We start from the raw sequence: 19,180 nt of genomic DNA, 5'->3' as shown, positions 1-19,180 counted from the left end.
TAAATCCAGACCCTCAGGCAACCATGTAATGAGTATTCATTTTTCAAGGTCCATAAAACATCTGCTCCATGTAGCCTCAAAATTCCCTATCTATTTCTATTTATTATGCTGAGTCCCTAAGAGGCAGCAGGTGACCTAGAGGCTGAAGCTCACAGAGTCACAGATTCTCTGCTAGAAGGGACTTTATGTGGTTTGTGAGGAGCATGGCACTGTTCTGTGCATGCTGCCATGCCAATGGGCATGTTTCCTGCTTTCATCTGTAGCCTCTCTTATCTCCTCAGCCTTAATACTTGTTTACTTTTTATTTCTTTTTGACTCCTGCTATTCCAGCCTTATTCCTTACTTACGCAGGACCTCATAGTCCTAACATGCTCTAGTAAGATCCTACCAGAGCAAGATTTTTCCACCTAGAGAAAGGATAAAACCCCCAACATCCTGGGCAGGCCACATTTGGGCATGAGGAACCAACAGGGAGAGTTAAAGAAGTAACCATGCAAACATTTTCAAGTTATCCTGAAGTACTGGCATGGTTGAGGAAATTGCAGTGTGCTTACCAACAGTTGGAGACCAAATTTAATGAGAATACTATGTGCTGAATATTCATCCAAACCAGTTTTTGGCAGATTATGGTGTCATGAATATTTGATGGAGAGGCAGATTGCGCTAGTTTTGCTGTGGTAGGGGATATGTAGCACAACACTACTAATGTTCAGCAGGGGAATGATACAAAATGCAGCTGAGCAGTGGAGGCTGGTGGAGACATAGGCACTAGGCTCTGCTGAATGCACTATTGTTCTTACGTTTTTAAATCCTCTGTAAAGCACTTGAAGTTCTCTTTTAGTGAAATTGGTTTGTGCTTCAAGCTGTTCGAGCCCTTCGGGTCTATGGCACACTGTAGTCATTTCTAATTCATCTTCAATTTTATCTGAAAGAGAAGACAGGGAAATATTTATTTTGGTTGCTGCCTTTGCTCTATTAACATGATGGATAGGGCAGACTGGACTTCAAGAGCAACAAAGAAAAAGTCATCAACAGAACTGATCTGTGTAAGTGTTTGCAAACTCTTGAAAGCAAAAGAAAAGCTGTATGAGTAAGGCAATAGCTCATGTTTCTTCCTGGGCTGCCAATTAGCTCCCCATTCACAAAGCTGAAACTGGTGTTGAGAACAGAAGGGCAGGCAGCAGACAAGTTGCTCCACAAAGCAATACCAGATCTTTCTTGTCTAAATATTGAAACACTGTGGAGAAATAGACCTTTCAGAGGCCCAGCTTCACAGAAAGCTGTGCAAGAACAAGTAAAAGCAGACATGATTCAGCACGTTAGACAGTAGCATTATACCAAGGGTAAACAGTGAGGGAAACTCCTATGTGTGCTAACAGAAATACCTGCTAGAGAGACACTGAAAGTCACTTCAATGCTAGAAGAAATTCAAATGGTGTCTGCAGCTGTAGGTCTGGAATGATTCCAGCCTACATTTGCATGGACATGTTTTGGGAAACAAATAAGAAAGGAAAAAATACTTATGTGCATTTTATTCAAGAGAACGTTCACCCACAAAGAAGAAACCCTCTCACGACATACCACATCCTGTGTTGCTGTCATCTCACCTCTTTACTGCTGCGTGCTTTTAGCTGTCAAGTCCATTTCCCCCAGCAACACAGGTTGTGCTTGACTATACACAAATCCTTAGGTGTGCATGCAGGAGATTCTCTGAACTCCAAGGGCTAGATGCAGGTTTCATCTGACAGGAAAATTCCGACTACATCCCTAAATGGCTAGGCATAGAAGCTAACTCTCCTTGTTATCAAAACCACACAATTTATGCCCCCTAAAATGCTTTAGGTTATTTGACTTAAGTGTAATATAGCAGAATTCCTACTGAAAAACAAAGATTTAATGAAAAATGTGTGAGGAAATGGGATCACTTTGAATAAGGAGAAAGCAGGCAGGCTCAGTGAAAGAACAGACTGAAGATATTTAGTTAATTAAGGTAAGTTAATTAATTCTGTATGTATACAGGAAATTGTTAAGGGATGACACACATCAGTGAGTGATAAAGGTTAATTAACATTGCTGTTAAGAAATCATCTTGAAATATGGGTGAATTCAGTCATCCTCCTAATCCTCACTTGTGGGGCATGAGCAGAGAAAATCCACACCTAAATACTGTACTCAAGGTCCCTGACACAGAAGGAAATAAAGATAAGAGAGTTGCCATAGTACGGAACAGGAGAAGAATATCACAACTGATTATGATGCAGAAAATTAAACGTTGAACATTGACAAGTGGCCAGAAGAAGCCCAAATGAGACACCTTCTCCACGTGAAGGGACATGAAGTCAAGAAATGATGGCTCCTATTTGAATAAAGAAGATGGAAAAAGATGCCTGCTACAGGAAAAAGAAAAGATAATGTGAAATAAGGGGGGGGAGGGAGAAACAATTTCTTTGGAAAAGAACACATCACAAAATAAAGAAATGCAAATGGAGCTGTAGAGAGAAAAATGTAGGGAAGAAATTCCTTAAAATGAGTGAAAGGGAATGAGTGGTTGAAAAAAGGAGAGGAAATCCATATAAAAGGAACCAGGTTAGGGAGCCTTGTCACTAATCCATCCATTGCATAGGAAATAAGTTTGTGCTTGCCTTTGCTTGGTCATAAGTTACCTAAAACCCTTTACAAAATGCACACAACCCTAGACTCTTCCTGCATTTCCCTGCTGCCCCCCAGCGCAGTAGGCAGTTTGCACAGACCTCCACAGGCATTGGGTTTTTCCCAGGGAGACAAGCATTCTATGTAAGCAAGTTAGACTCTGATCCTTTCTCTGCTCAGTTAAAAACCACTTAAGTTTCCTACAAATTGAATCACAGACACTGAAAGATCACAATAAGGTCACCTCAGAGACTTCTCCTCTCCAAACTGACCAGCCCCAACTTCCTTAGTGTCTCCTCATAGGAGAGGTGCTCTGGTCATCCTCACAGCTCTTCTTTGGACCCTCTCCTGTGCATCCATATCTCTCTTGTAATAGAGGCTCCAGAAATTGAGTCACTCTAAACCTTCTCAGGAGTCTAGCCAATGTAATCCATACTGGAAATGTGGTTGTTACATCCCTCAACAGAGGTAGGAAAAGAATCTCTGTAACCTCATGTAAGTGGTGAGGCTAATGAGGGAAGCCAGCCTGTTGGATTAGTCTCACACTTGGTTTTACTTATACTTCTACAGTGTGGTGGTTGACAGGGTTTCTACAGAGGTAGGAAAAGTCTAGCTGAGAAAAATCACACTTTGGAGAAGCATTTTGATATGACTATTTTTTTGGTAAGCATTTTCTTTGCCATCTATACTCCCATTTTCTTAAGGAGCCAGTTTCCCCAAACACTTACTGGATTTTGCTGTAGCATTCTAATAACCAAGTTATTATAGAAGAGGTCTTGCCCATGGAAAACTTCCTCTATAGCTCTGAGACAGCTTTGAAAAAAATAATCTATAGCATTACAGCCCAAACCCTCCCTCTACCTCTGTGTCTGATCTGGATGTCATTTGTAAGGACATACTCAAAACTAGCACCTTGCAATTATTTTTTTCAAAATACCCTTGAATACAAGATTACTTGGTTAATTTAATAGTAATATATGGTCTTTTGACAATACTGGCCTCATTCAATGAATCATTATTTGAAGAGAACACAACTCATCTTCAGCTTTTCCTGCAAAAACAGCTTTTTCCAACTATCAGTTTGTGAGCTTAGGTCCCACGGGACAGATATTTCTGAGTTAAAAATAAACCAGATTATTGTTGTGGACTTGATTCCATTTCCCACGTTGAGAAATGTGGCTCTTTGCTTTAGAACAAACTGCAGAAAGGAAATTATGAAAAACCCATCCCTTTCAAAGGGACGCTCTATTTTTTCCTTCCGTTGTCTATTCCAGAACCAGCATCAATCTCTACCTCTGAAGAGGATCTGATGCTTCCCTGTGGGTTAATCCTTTCATCTCCTTCCTTTTCTTTTCCCGAGGGAAATGTGTTGAAACTTAGCCAAAAAAAACCCTTGTGAAGCTTCAGATCTAGTCAAGGATGCACTCAAAATGACACCAGACCAACAATTCTCCAGTAAATACACTCTAAAATTGTGACAATTGTTGCTTCAGTGGAACAAAGCAGTCCTGGGCATTTATTGGAGCCTCGCTGCCAGAAATAAATACAGGACAATCATATTAGGCTATTTTATCTGTCACTTGCCAACAAAGAGCTGTTTTCCATGAAACACCAAGAGGTGTTTCATGCTATCTATTTTAAAAGATAAAACTTACTTTAGGAGTACCTACTTCACACTAATAGGTCTCACAGATCAAGTGTCACCTCCCTTATGTTTGTCAGACACTTGCATTTAATCTTTCCTCAGTTATTATCCCGTATCCATGGATTTCCCTTTAACCTCTGCTCATCCTTTCTCTCTCCTCTGTTAAAGTCCCTGGTGGCCATACTTCAGACCTCAGAGGAAGGGGAACCTGGAGCAAAACAACACAAACTGCTCTTCTGTGGATGTTATTTCCAACTCCACTCACAAAGATCATAGAATCAACCAAGTTGGAAGAGACCTCCAAGATCATCCAGTCCAACCTAGTGCCCAGCCCTAGCCAGTCAAATAGATCTTGTTATTAAGTGCCTCATCCAGTCTTTGCTTCAACACCTCCAGTGATGGCAACTCCACCACCTCCCTGGGCAGCCCATTCCAATGGCAAATCACTCTGTGAAGAACTTCCTCCTAACATCCAGCTTATACCTCCCCTGGCACAACTTGAGACTGTGTCCCCTTGTACTATTGCTGATTGCCTGGGAGAAGAGACCAACCCCCACCTGGCTACAGCTTCCCTTCAGGTAGTTGCAGACAGCAGTGAGGTCACCCCTGAGCCTCCTCTTCTGCAGGCTAAACAACCCCAGCTCCCTCAGCCTCTTCTCATAGGGTTTGTGTTCCAAGCCTTTCACCAGCTTTGTCGCCCTTCTCTGGACACATTTTCGGTTTGGTCATTATTTGTTTCCTTTTGGTGTTTTCTCTCAAGTCAGCCCTTTTAAACCTTTCTCTTCCATTTGCTGATTCTCCATAAATTAATCACAGTCACTTCCGTGGCAAAAAATGAGACAGTCTCTTCCTCAGCTGCCTTTGCCTTTTGTCATGGAGATTGTATTTCCTCTTATTTACATTTTCATTATCACGCTGGCTCAGTCCCTCCCAGCTCTTCAGGGATGTCATTGTATGAAAGATGAGCTCCTGCGTTTGTAACAACCGCAGTTTTATTAAACCAAAGCTCAGTTTACTGTGGTGAGCGTAAGCAGAGCACACACAGATAGCTGCACAGGCAAATGTACAGCTTCATTAAGAAAGCAGGATGTTAAGATATTTTATCTAATACCATGTTCCTCCTCAGTTTGCCTTCTTTATAGCTTGCTGAACGTCCCAAGAGATTTGAGTGTGGGAAAGAAACAAGGATGTCACCGGTTTAAAGTTAATTTCTTTTTCAATTCGCAAGTCTGTGAATAGACTTAGGACCTGACTACAGACACTACAGGGGGTCTTTGTGGTCACCTTCTCAGCTCAGGTGACACTCGACCAGCCACTGCTGCTTATAGCATCCATCTGTGTGCTGTAAATAAGCCCCTGCCTGGCTCAGTGGAGACACTCACCTTGAGGTCTGGGTAGCGCACAGCTTGTGAGAGCTTGAACCTTAGCAAATGGATCCGAATTGATGATCCTGGATATCAAAGCATGTTTTTTTGTTGTTGTTGGGTTATCTGTGCTTACCAATGAGATGGACTCAGTAACTGAAGCAGGAGGTTTCTCTGCTTGCAGGGACCGGTAACTGATAATTTATTATTTTGTTTTGGTAGCTCCAGCACTTGCTGAAATCATCCCTGGATAAATCCTGTTCACACCAGATGGATGCAGGGAGTTGTGTCCTAGGCTGAAGGTAGCCTGGACCGTGCAGCTAGTGCAGGACATGCCTTTCTGGCACTGTGTTTCAAACTGGAGGAAGGGGAAGTAGTGATTGCTGATTCAAAATTTGTCTCTGGCCATGTTTTTATGGCTGATTTAATATGAGCTCTGGGTTTGGTGAAAGCACCTGCCAATCTTACACCAAAGTAAGTCCGGGTTGCAACAATAACTTCATTCTACACTTTTATGCAAAATACCATCTCTGTTGGCTTAGCACATAGGACAGGCATGTCCTGTGCATCAGACAAAACAAACAGTGCTTCACTTTACAAAGACAAATAATCCTGACAGCCTTGCCAGTACATGCATATTTTATGGATTGTTGCTAATGAAAGATATTGTATTTAATTTCTCTGCTGCTTGCTCAAGAACAAAGAATAAATTTTCATTAGAGCAAATCAATATTTTAACTGAACACACTTTGGAAATTACTTAACAAGGTTTGGCTCACACCTCCTTGTGTATTTGTTCTAATTTCACCTTTTCTTAGCTGTAGAATTCGAAGATTTCCAGACTTGGACTGCCTGGAAATGGCTCTGTGTTTCACTGCTGTAAACTTTGCTGAACAGAATTTGCATTCCCCCAAGTGATAATCTGGTGTAATTTAAGGCTATTTATGTTAAGAGCTGTCTAGTACATCTACATGCCTATGGACAAAATTGTTTCTTCATTGAGGAAAAGAGACTTCTCACCACAGCTGACTATTGCTGTCCATTACAGAACCAGGCAGATGGGTTCCCGTTGCAAAGACAAGAAATCTCTTGGTTTGGAAGGAAAACAACCCACTCCAATATTTCACTCTTCCAGGTCTTTCTGTTCCACTGGACACAGACACATCTGCCCACCATGCTATGGAAAACACTCTTTCATTGTCAATTTATCTTAAACATGCACAGGTAATTAGTTAACTAGAAGGGTTAGGTAATAGGTTGGATTTGATAATCCTAGAGGTCTTTTCTGACCTGGTTTATTCTGTAAGGTAATGCACATCCAAGACACCTAAGTGAACTGAGACACAGTTCTAAATGTGCAGAGACCTGGGTAGCTGCCGGTAGCACAGGACAGGTGGTGTGCTGCTGGCAGCACAGGAGTCAAGTCCTAAACTGCTCTGTTGACAGCACATCTTCTACTAATCTCTTCAGTGACCTTTTTCCATACAAAAATGCCTACTCAATATTACTCAGATCCAGCAATCATTTTCTCACAAGTGGAACAGATTACACTGGCTACAGACAATGCCAGAGGGGTTATGGAGTCTCCTTCTCTAGAGATCTTCAAAACTTGCTTGGACTCCTTCCTGTATGATCAGCCCTAGGTCATCCTGCTTTGCAGGAGGGGGTTGGACTCAATGATCTCTGTAGGTCCCTTCCAACCTCTAGCATTCTGTGAAAGTTGTGTGTTGTTTTCAGCTGCTTTCTGGGCTCTGCTGTGGAACAGCCATTGAGCTCACATATTTACCTGCTCCTGCTTCCTCTCATTGGTAGCTGCTCTGCACAAAGAAGCACCTTGCACAAAAGCACAGGGTTTGTTTTGCTGGGCCAGACTCCCTTGTGAAACAAAAGGAACATGAAACACCTTTCCCAGGGCAGCCACCTAAAACACTGGAGCATTTGCAGCCCTCCATCCTACCTGCCTGGCAAGTGAGAAATAGCCACGCCTCATGACATTGTTAGAGTGGCCAAGGACAACCCAAGGCCTCAACCACAGTTTAAAGGGAGGGTGTAAATGATGGTTTAATAAAAATGCAAATAGCCCTGTCCCCTGCTTCCAAAGGCTGCAAGGTGGAACAGTAATGCCAGGCTCCATGGCTAATGGGAGAGTTTTGAAAATGTGTTGCTTATAATAAATTCACTTTTTGTTAAAGGAAGAAGTCAAGATGTGAAATGCAGCTAATGTGCCCTATGTTAATTGTAACTCTGACAAGCATTAGATGAAATGGGTAATTTTACAAATACAGCAGAAGGGGATTAAATTATGTGCAAGAATTATTAGACTGCATCTTATTTTTATTAAAAAAACATTAGCTATATTTTAGGAGCGAGGACCTGAAGAAAATAATTAACTCTAGTTTATCCGTGACGTCTTTGAAATTAATCTCCAGACAGAATCCTTGGTCGGGCAGATCTCGCAGGAAATAGATCCTGCCTGTGGGAAACCAATTGCAAATACTTGAAAATTTCATGAAGAAAAATAACTCAGGGCCTGAGTCCATAAACACTCATTAAGGCAGAAGGCTAGGGAGAAGGGAGTCAGACAGCAGTTGCATTACTGATGCAGACCCTGCTGTAAGAGGGAGCTGTAGGGAACCTTGCTTTTGTGAAGTCCTTTGAGGTCTGTGGTTCCAGATTCTGGGGGCAAAGGCAGCTCCCAAATACAGCTCCACTAGTGGGGACAGTCAAAATGTTCTTGTGCAGTTTCAGGTGCATCCATCAAGAGAAAAATTCAAGTGTTAGACTTCAAGCCACCCCATATGGCAAATATCTGCAGACCGAAAAGTCTAGGATGGCATACTGAGAGCTGAGCTACCACTCAAAAGCATGTCTGTTGCTCATCTATGAATCCTAAAAAAGGGTTCAATAAAATCTGCTCATGGGAAACATCAATAAAATGGCACTAAGATACCTACTGATCTATCAAATATTAAACACATCTAATTAAAGTGGAGCAGTCCTTTATTAATAAATTATTATTATTAATGTTATTTTGCCTGGTTGAAGAGGCTGATTTTCAAACCAAAGGGATCTCTCCAGCCAATGAAACATACAAGGAACTGTTGATGTGTCCTTACTTGCCCGCTCCCTCTTCCTGAAGTGGTTTTTTTACTCCATTTCACCGCTAAATCAGCAACACAGGATTCACTAGAGAGTCAAACACAGCACAGTTGTTCTGCCTGTATGAACCTGCAAAGCCACCAGCTGCAGAGAAAAGCTGCATGAAACACCAGCCATTTCGAATTCTTGCAATGGTCTATGCAAAATGCCATATAGAAACACTTTCCTCTGCCTCTCTACTCCCCTAACTAGTTTCGTAGCAGTACAGAGGAAGCTAGAACGAGGTTACACTCTGAAAGAGGTGGTGCAGGAATAATCAGAGGCCATGGATCCCTCCCAGAAGGTCCCTCCGGCATGTAAGTCAGTCCAGGCACAGTGATCTGAACACGAACTACACAATGACAGGTTTGACTATGCATGTTTCTGCAGACACTGTATGAAGCCTCATCATTAGAAACTGCTTTGCTGTGGTGATTCCCAAGATAGAAGCAATGGAGTGTGTTTCCACTGCACTGGACTTTACCTGGGACAGCACTGGTTTTTCAGTTTTCCTTGCACATTCCCAGCTATCTGTAGCAATATTCATATGGGAAGCAACTTGTCAAAACCACTGAAAGCTCCTGTGTGTTTTACCACAGAAAATGTGCTTCTGGGACAAGTGCTCTTCTCCAAGCAGCTGTTCAAAGGTGGATTTGCAAAAAGCACTCACTGGAGAGGTTACAAAGTCAATTCCCTCTGATGACTTCTGGGAAATTCCCACTAACACCATCTCAAAACGTTACATGGAGAGCATCTGACCTGCCAAGTGCTTGACTTAGCTCATCATGATAAAGCACTTCACACAGAAGGGCTTGGAGGTTGAGTGCAAGATGGGACTGCCTTCATCAGAGAGGACTTGACTGCTCCCCAGCTGCAGCCTTACCTAGGAACTGGGTAATTTTCAAGCACCTTTGATTTTCTTTGCTGACAACATTGTAATTGAGAATAAACTCAACCATGGACAACTTGTTTCCTAGCTTAAGAAAGCTTTTGCTACAAAAATTATATGACCAACAGAGTCAAACTGGTTTAAATTTTACCTCTCTGATACACGTAAAACCATCGGGCAGGGTCTAGGAGAAAGTAAGAACAGAATTTTACAAAAAGGAAGTGACAACCACACACAGCTTTGTCTTTGCTTAGTCTTAAGGCGACCCTGGATGTGTTCTCTAAGTGCCATAGGGTCCCCTTTCACAGAGGCTGTAGGATTTTTTCTAGGTGTATTTTACCTTTTCCCCCTGAATTGTCTCTTTCCCTTAACGCAAGGGGCACAAAAGCAGAGACAGCAGAGCTTGCTGTCCCCTGTATGACCATCAAACTCCAGGCAGTGCATGAAGGAAAGCATACATGCAGTCAGGCACTCATGCAAGCATCCATGCATGCAGCAAGACAGCAAGGCAGCAGTCATCCCAGCAACTCTGAGAAGGCATAAGGAGGACTTTGCATGCAATTTCTGAAGTCTGATGAGGTGCAACAAGAGGGGTCCATGGCCACTGCCTTCCTCTCCACAAGTTTGCTTTTTGACAGCTGTAGAAATAAAGAAGTGATTAGTAAGGGTGGCAATTAGTAAGAAGTGATTAGAAGGGCCAGGTGGTCTGGAAGACTCTTAGCTAGTGCTCTTTGCAGATACTTCACTTGCAGCATGGTCATTTTGTGCCATCCTCCATTCTCCCTGGGAGAAAATTTCATTAGAAAATTAAGTTAAAAGTTAAAAAATTAAACAAGCTATTGTCTATAGCTTCTCATAACATCAGATTGTCTTTGCTAGGGAACTGGGTACACAGCATCACTTGCAAGAACCTGCAAAAGGTACAAGAGTTTTGGTCAGAGTATTACTGCCTGTGGCTTCTTGGCCTTGCATCCAACCCGGACAGGTCCTTCCCTCAACCATCTGCCATCTATTTCCTTCATTTCCATGGGGTGTGTGCCTCCAGCTGCCCAAACCATGCCTTTGACTCCACAGTATCTCACTTTCTGTTGCTGCTGCCCAAGAAACATCAATGACTCCACCTGGTTTCATGTTTAATACTTTCCCATTAACTAACAAACAACAAACACTATGCATGTTTAGAAGTGAGAATGAATTCCATCTGGTATATCTGAGAAGAAGGCTTAATTGCAACAGCATTAAACTGTTTGAAGGCTTAGACCTCCTTCATTACTTTCTTTCAGAGCTTTTTACTTTCAGCTTGCTCTTGGCAGATGTGTAACTGGGTGAAATGAAAATGTCTTTAGGATTGGATTTTGAACTGGTGCAGGAACTGAAAGAATATACACTCCATTAGAGAGTGTAATAAAGTATCTGGCTGTAGACAAAAGTAGCAGAAGTAAATATTAGCACCTGGCTTCCCACCAGCATCAGGAACACAAGAAAATGCGTGGTCAGACACACAGGTTGGCCCCTGCTAACTGGCTCAGCTATCCTCTGCCTGAGAGAGGAACAACTAAAAGGAAAAAACCCAAGAAAGAAACACAAGAAGAAACACAATAGGTGCTCCAGTTGCTGTGCAAGAGCAATGAAGATACCGAGGAGATGGATAGCAGAAGTGAATCCTGAACGACTAAAGGCAGATACTGCACTCACACATTAATGACTACAGGTACCTCCATACTTTCCCCTACAGAACTGAAACTTCAAGAATACCTCCAAGAGAGGCTGGTCTCAGGAGCAAAATGCTGACAGCCAACCATGGATTTAAACAGCATACCCAGCCCCCTACTCACGCTAGAGACAGCAGTGCATACCAGGAGCTTTGATGAAAGCAAATAAAAATAATAAGACCTCCAGTCTGCCACATGCAGAATAAACACTTGATTTTGAACCTTCTTGATCCACCAAGACAGGTTTGCAATAAAGGGCACAAGCAGTTGCTTAAACAGGCCTTGAATCTCTGCTGAAGCCATAAAATCTCCTGCTGCCAGGAAAACTCTGCTTTACTGGGTAACCTAAGGACAGCATTAAAAACCCCATCCCACTTCAGGTCTACTAAGGATGGATCTCAATTTGCATTCTAACACTAGCTGCAAACTAACTTCCCTCGGTGAGAACAAAGAAATGTAAATGTAGTCATTAGAGAAAGCATGATAATAGTGTCCTGAGTTAGTGAGGGTGAAATCAATTAATGGAAAGAGCTACAGCACACGGAGAGGTCCCAATATAAATACTGGGCTTGAAAAGATGAAGGTGCATCAGAGATGATTAACAGATAGCACAGGGGGAAGACAATAGGCATGCTGCAAAAAATGAGAAAGATGAGTTCTTTCTCTGTATTGGGTAACCCTGTGGGTTATCAGAAGTTTCTACTGTAGATAAATAATATTTTCTTTGCCTCTTTACAGAGATAGGGAGAAAAGCCCTTAAAGAGTAATAGAAAAAAAGCTTCTTGTAACAATAAGTTTTTCTTCATTATGTGAAAACCTTCACAGAGCCAGCTTGCAAGAGTTCAGCTGAAAATTAATTCCCTTCCCCATTATTCAAATACCAGCTAAGAGTTCTGGGTTCCCAGCCTGTATTTTTGTATTTAGCACTGAACTACTCCGTTTTGAAAAAAAAAGTCACTTTTCAATGCGCTCCACAGAAAATTTCTTAATAAGCATCCCAAATTCATATGCTTATGTGTGCTTAACATAATGAACTGCACAAATGAGAGAAACTACAGCGGTGTTGCCACCACTTGCAAAACCTCTTCCTAAAACACACTTCCAAGAAGAGTCTTAGGATTTTTATTTCTTCCCCCACCAAAACCCCACAGGTTATGGATTACTCTCTGGCCAAGGAAATAATGCAATTTCTGAGCAACTATGAATCAGTAATATCCAGCTGGACATGGCCCCTGCATAAGCAGACACCTCCCAGCTTGCACAAAGAGCCCCTCAGTCTGAGCAGCCTATATTTTGGTGTACACCTCAGTCTTCCTTTTGATCAGTCTCACAAGCAGCACATTTAATTTCTCAGCGTTGCTCCTTACTGCCTAAAAAGTCCCATTTCCTCTCATTGTCACAACACAGCCATTTACACCACAAATCAAGCTTCAAGTTCTACTGACCACACTGGAAAGTGAGAAGCATGCTCTTGGTGTCATAGTGCTTTGTAAGAAGCACAGTACATCACTCAGCACTGAAGCAAGATCTTTAATTGCCATTTGGTAACACAGCAATCCCCAGCTGCTAAGAAATGCAAATGGCAGATATTTACCTGCTAACTTTTTAACTAGTTGAATAACTGTGGTATGGTTTGTTAAACAAAAACATTTCCTGCAAAAGACACATTTTACAGGCCATGGAACCTGGCTACACTTTCTGTTTTACTCTGTTAATAAGAAATTATGAATGCAGTTAGTGTCGCTTCGATTCAGCTTCAAACATCTCTGCCCAAAAGACAGCTCAAGCTGAGATGCAGTCACCACTGAGAAGAATTCTCTTGTGTGTGTTTGGCTAGAGTATTAAAGGCTGTCTCCTCCAGGCACATACAATCTTAGTTCCACAGATGGGTACATAGCTTGCAGTCCCTCAGATGTGTGTTAGTTTGGACACAGCTCTAGGCAGAGTCTAACAAGAAATGTGCTCATTCCCACATAAAACCCAAGACCATCTCCTCGGACGTCTTTTTCTGCAGGTGGCTCAGCTGTGAGCACAGGCACTATATGTAAAGGAGCACACACACACGGAAAAAGACTCTTCAGTGCTGCAACATGGTGAGGGTCAGCTCTTACACCAGACGTTTGTCATCTCAGCAAGACACACTGCAGGACGAGCACTCTCCTCACATGTCAAGAATAGTTAGAGGGGAGGAGAGAAGCTTCTCCTGGTGTCAAGGTTGTGGCATGCTTGGGCACCTCTAGCTCATGAGTATTTGGTTTTACATCTGTCCCTCTGTCAGGAAAATTTGTCAGTCACACAGAGAACCTGGGACAGAGCTCAGGCCACCGTGAGATACCCATAGGCACACCTGAGCACAGGACAAAATCTGATGGTAAAAGCCATTGGTTAAAATTGGTTCTGGGCAGAGATGAAGAGCAGAAAATAGAAAAATGTTCACGCAGTACTACTTCCCGAAAGCTTACTGCCTGGCTAACTGCCGTGAAACACCCCTTTGCCCTGACAGGCAGCAGCAGAGGGGCATCCCCAGCCTCCAGTGAGGGGCACAGAGCCCCACACCCTGACCACCATCACTTGTGCAGAAGACTCGTTTCTTATTGATGGGTAACCAGCCTGGCAGAAAATCCTGCCACGGCTATCCACAGCACTAATCTAACAGCTGAAACATAGCACTAGAATTTAGTTTACTAAAGTTTAGAGCAGTAATTACTGCTTGGGAAACAATAAATTAAGTTGCAGATGTCTCCTACACATGCTTTGGTAAGGTGCAGAGTGTGCAAATAAATGATATGGAGGCAGCAAACTCCTCCAAAAAGTGGCATCGAGCCCCTGGTTTTAAAAGTGAGTCACTCAGCCTGGGAAATGCAGGCTGAGCCATGACCATGGCAAGATCCCAATTCCAAAGCAGCAAGAGAAAGGAAAGCCATGAGAATACATGAAGCTGTGATGCTTTAACAGAAAAAAAGTTATCAGAAAGTCCTCAGAGGGCAGTTAATAAATTAAACAGTCATAGGAGACATCTGAATTATAAATGAAGCAATGGAAATGTTTCTATTTTATGGACTAGGCTATTCATCACAAAACCTCTGATGAGCCAAGACAACACATTATAAATGGACTTATTCTCTCTGAGAAGAACTATTGCTGCCAGTAGTTTGGGGTTTTTCTTCCTCATTGAAAAGCAAATCAGACACTCCAACTCCCAGATTTATTACTGCGCTGATTTCCATCAATGTTGGTTTGCTCTAGCTCCGAGTTTGAGAAAGGCTTTTGGAAGAACAATAATCAATGAATATATAATGTGGGGGAATCAAACTATCAGGAAGAATAATTAATTTAATGTCTAATTCAAGGTTGAGCTTGGCTTATTATGGGGAAAACAGCACTTTATAGTTGGGCATTCAGATAGATGTACACTGTAGTTAAAACCTAAGTTTTTTTTGTCCTCAGATGTGAGATTTTGAACAAGTGGGACTCCATACTCCTGGCACTGGCTGCAGAACAGACATTTGGAAGGTGAAGGTAAATAAACAATGGTGAAAGGACAAGCACAACTTCAACAACACAAACCCCTTACAACAAACGCTCTCAATCACGTATACAGTGTTTAAGACCACGATTGCAGGCAACCACAAAGCTGCATCCTCACTTCAGATTTCTTTGTTCTGGGCTAGGACTTGTCACTTGGAGATGGAGAATGTGTGTATGTGTGTGTGCATTATCTTCTCAGCAGCAGCCTCTTTGGGCCTTCCAGAGCCGTGCCTCTGCTCTAGAACTGCAGGCTGCTGCTGGGAGTGTCTAACTGCAGCCTCCAAACGAGGACAGCCCAGGCACACTGGGACCACTACGGGCCAGATGCTGCAGCAGGCTGCTGCTGCTGCCTGATAGGTGCCCCACAGCCATAAACGTGTCAGTACAGGCTGAAGGTCCCTGTGTCTGAGCCTTCCTTGAGTGCAGGAACAGGTGCTGAGCTCCCAAACAGGACACTGAAGCTGTCTGGAATTGTGGGAAGGATCACTCTTCTAAAGACTATGTTCCAGAATGGGAAGATACTTTAAACCCTCCCTTATTTTCCACAAAATGGAAGTTCTGTGATTTAGAAACCTTCCTTTTGGAAAAGCTTTCAAATCTCCCTTCTGACAAATGTTCACATTTCATTGCAATACAGGCAGAAGTCATCTCCACTTGCAGCACATTTGTGGTCAGTTCATCTCAGTTCATTTACAGTGCAGAGACTCTGAGAAGATTGTCTCTCTGTTGAGTTACTTCTGCATGAAGTTTCACTTCATTACTGAAGAACTACACAGTGAACAAGCAAAGATGTAACAGATACAGCTAGACACACTGGAATTCTGCACAACAGAAACTCCACATGATTCACTATTTCTGCTTTGGCCTTCAGTTTCAATTTTTTTTACAAGCAGCTCTTTTTCTTCCCTTTGGTTTTGTTTTGTTTGGGGTTTTATTTTGGGTTTTATTTTGTTCTGTTGGGTGCTTTGGTATTTGCTTTAACAGAACCAGAGGGATTTCTTTTTCTCAAGATGAAAATTTGTGGGTTTGCTCACATATATTAAAAAGAAAGGGGAGGAAAAAAAAGTGTTTATTATTAAATACATTTAACCCTATTTGGCAAAAGCAATGCTTAAAAAAGAATTTGCTGTGTAACTATATCAGGCAGGAGAAGTGGAGAGCAACTTTCCTCCTATGATAGTAGACAGGGCCGCTCACTACCACGGTGTGACAATGCACCCATGCAAAGAATAGAAAAAGTACAATTTGTCTGGTCCAGGCAAAACTGAAAAGTGAAACACTGCTACTGAATAAGTATATTACAGATCCCACCAAGCTGAGACAGGATCACTCAAAAGATTTTTTTTTTCTTTCCATGTCAGAAAACTAGTGTTTAAGTCGAACAAAATGTGAAGTGTGATTAAGCAGAAGATAAGCACTGACTAAGCTCTACTTGTGCAGAAGAAACAACTCTAAAAATATTGTCCCAATACAGATTTTCCAAGAGGATATGAGCAAAAGTGCTGAAATGTGTTTGCCCATGTATGAGGGCAAAGCACACAGTACCCAGCTGCAGGGAGCTGACAGCACCAAATCTGGGATCCAGCTCCAGAATGGAGCTGGCAGTGGGCATAGGTTGTGTTTCTCTAGAGATGTGGTTGGAGGGTAGTGCCTGCACCTAAAGCATCTCAGTGGATCTGATCACCCAGATCTTGGACAACAATCTCAGGCAACACATGGAAACAACTAATAACGCCTGGACTTCTTGTTCACAGAAAAAGAAAACCCAAACCACCTCCAGTGTCCTGATTTTTGGTTAAGAAGCTGAACAAGAAGTGGTCTTCAGAATACCACTGTAAATGGGCACTGCCCAAACACCCTTTTGCCATCAGTGCCTCTTCAAACAGAGGCAGCATTTCTTCCTGACCCTGAAGCAGAGCTGCTTTAGCACTGCTGTACTCATTCAAATTCTTCAGCCACATGTGTAATTGTGCTTCAGCATCCTGAATGCACACAGCTATAAATCAGGTACTGCGTTTACAGATGTGCCACTGCCCAGGACTGAGGGCAGCTCACTGAGACTCTGCATCCAAATAAATGTCAGCCTCTGATGCTAATTTAAAAAAATGAGAAAACCCCATGCAGCACAGCAGATTCTTTGGAGTAAAACACCACTGTGAAAGCAATAATTTGTTTCAGGACACTTAACAGATATTTTATTTCCTTACAAGGAAACCTTTTGCCCTTTAAAGCACCAGGGTCATACCTGGCCCATGGTGGCACTCCCAAGAGCAGCTGTTTGAGTCAGTTTGCTTGGCTGCTATTCCTTCCCTGCCTTCTCAGTTGATCTTCTCCCCTCCCCTAACCCTCTTCTTCTTCCTCCTAAGAGTGGCACAGGCACTCTCCAGGCTGAGAGCAGGCTGCTACTTGTTTAAACCAGCTCTGAACTGCTCTACAGAGAGGAAGGGATTTAGAGCAGCATCACACCCCAATTCCTCCCAAGGATGGCAAATACATGCTGGGCTGCTCCGCAATGCCTCCTTAATCCACTACTGTGGGTACAGCAAACAGCTTCCCATTGAATATGGGGGCAGAGCAAATCTCACTGGAGCATTTGGGTCCAGTTATAAGCATTAGGAATTTTGCAATTCAGTTAAAGCATCTTCCTTAGGAAGGAGAGTGAAGCTTTACTAAGAATTACTAAGAAGTGATTTATTTTTAGGAGCCAACACTCTTCATTAAGAGGTAGCACTCAGGGATGCAAACCTTTTCCAGATAAGCCTTTCCTTCAGTCAGGTGTTCAGCTCTCCTTCCCTTTGCTTGGCAGTCCACAATGGCCTGTTGAAACTCTGTAGGTACCCATGAAGTGGTTTAGAGAGAAGAGATCCCTTCTGTCTCTGCCATTAGCCGGTTGCACCCTTGTTAGAGCCATAACAGAAAGGCAGGCACAGTATTGAGCTGTAAAAACTCCTCATGTGGGTGTCTATGTCCAACTTGGAAGCATAAAAATCAGAGGACAGGGGCAAAAGACTAGACACATTGGTACCTAACAGTAAGTAACCCTATAAACCCCCAAACCAGCCACACACATTGTTACAGATCACTAAATTGCCTAAAAGTCTTTCTGCTTCTGAAACATTCCTTTTCAGACTAGAAGAGGAAGGCCATGAGGCTTATAACTTTCTAGGCTTTCTCCAGCAAATCCAGAGATGTGGTCTGTTTTCAGAATACCACCAGAGAGATCTGAGGTTAATAAACATTGGTGCCTGTAAACACTGGAGCTGTTCTGGTTGACAATGGTTAAGGACTTCCATAGGCAGAAAACAAATACACAACTGAGAACATGACCAATGCCAGAGCCATCTTATTAAATTTTCATGCTGATTCTGATTACTTTCATTTAGCAACACAGATGTGCAACCAGGATGAGGAGATGCAGTGCCCAGGAGTACTTGGAAACAGCTGGCAATATGAGCAAGATTTGGAAACCAGTCACTTGGAGCAAATGCCACTCACATGTGCTTATCAGCTCTTACCAGGGACTTGGGTTTAAAGAAGCCAGGAAAATATTTGAATATACTACATTTCATAATCCTGATTCTTCCTTTCTGTTTCAAGGAAGTCAGAGAGTAGCCCACACAAGAGAGTGAAACAAAGGCAGGAGAGCATTGCTAAGAACAGTTATTTAAAAAGAGAGGGAATTATAAAACCAGTGCAAACATAACTCAGATTAGAATGTTTTGTCTGAAATGCCAGCAACATAAGATGAGCAGCAAGTCCAAACTAGGCTGTATGAGCACAACACTAACAGAGGAGAAGGTGCAAGAAGCATGGGAACGCTCATCTCAGTATTAAGTGAAAAGCTGCTCAGGCAGGTGAGCCCTTTGGCTCTTTCCCTTTTGTTCTGGGCTCTGACATCAAGATGCTGCAGGACCACCAAGAAAGGAAAGAGGTAACCACACAACTGTGTGCTAGTGGAAACTTATGATCTAACATCTATCTCAGACAGCCTGAATTGTTTGTGCAAGTGCTGACTCCTATTTACTTTAGAGATGAAGAAATATATAGCTTGAAATATTTTAACTGGATGACATGAAGAATAGAGAAGGAAAACTCCCCTTTCTGAATGCTTTTAACAATCTACAAGAAATGTAACAATGCTTTGGTATAATTACAGAATAACAGCACAAGGAAGAGTCAGAGTTTTTCAAGTACAAAGACACGTAAAGGAAGCCCCTGCACAACTGCCCCTCCCAGCCTTAGTGATGGATCTGCA

At 42.5% G+C, this 19,180-nt stretch overlaps 1 protein-coding gene across 5 annotated transcripts in view; it reads right to left on the bottom strand.

The window, feature by feature from the left end:
* KCNIP1 (potassium voltage-gated channel interacting protein 1) overlaps positions 1-19,180 on the bottom strand; it is a 371,107-nt gene that overhangs the window by 18,502 nt on the left and 333,425 nt on the right. For all 5 annotated transcript variants that reach the window (XM_064161627.1, XM_064161629.1, XM_064161630.1 and 2 more), the window contains exon 2: positions 801-925. In XM_064161627.1, the coding sequence (XP_064017697.1) occupies positions 801-925 (125 nt within the window). The remainder of the gene's footprint in view (positions 1-800; positions 926-19,180) is intronic.

Source organism: Pogoniulus pusillus, chromosome 22, assembly GCF_015220805.1.
Source record: "Pogoniulus pusillus isolate bPogPus1 chromosome 22, bPogPus1.pri, whole genome shotgun sequence".
Taxonomy (NCBI): Eukaryota; Metazoa; Chordata; class Aves; order Piciformes; family Lybiidae; genus Pogoniulus; species Pogoniulus pusillus.
Note: the sequence above shows the minus strand (reverse complement) of the source record. Positions and strands in the feature narration are given on the sequence as shown.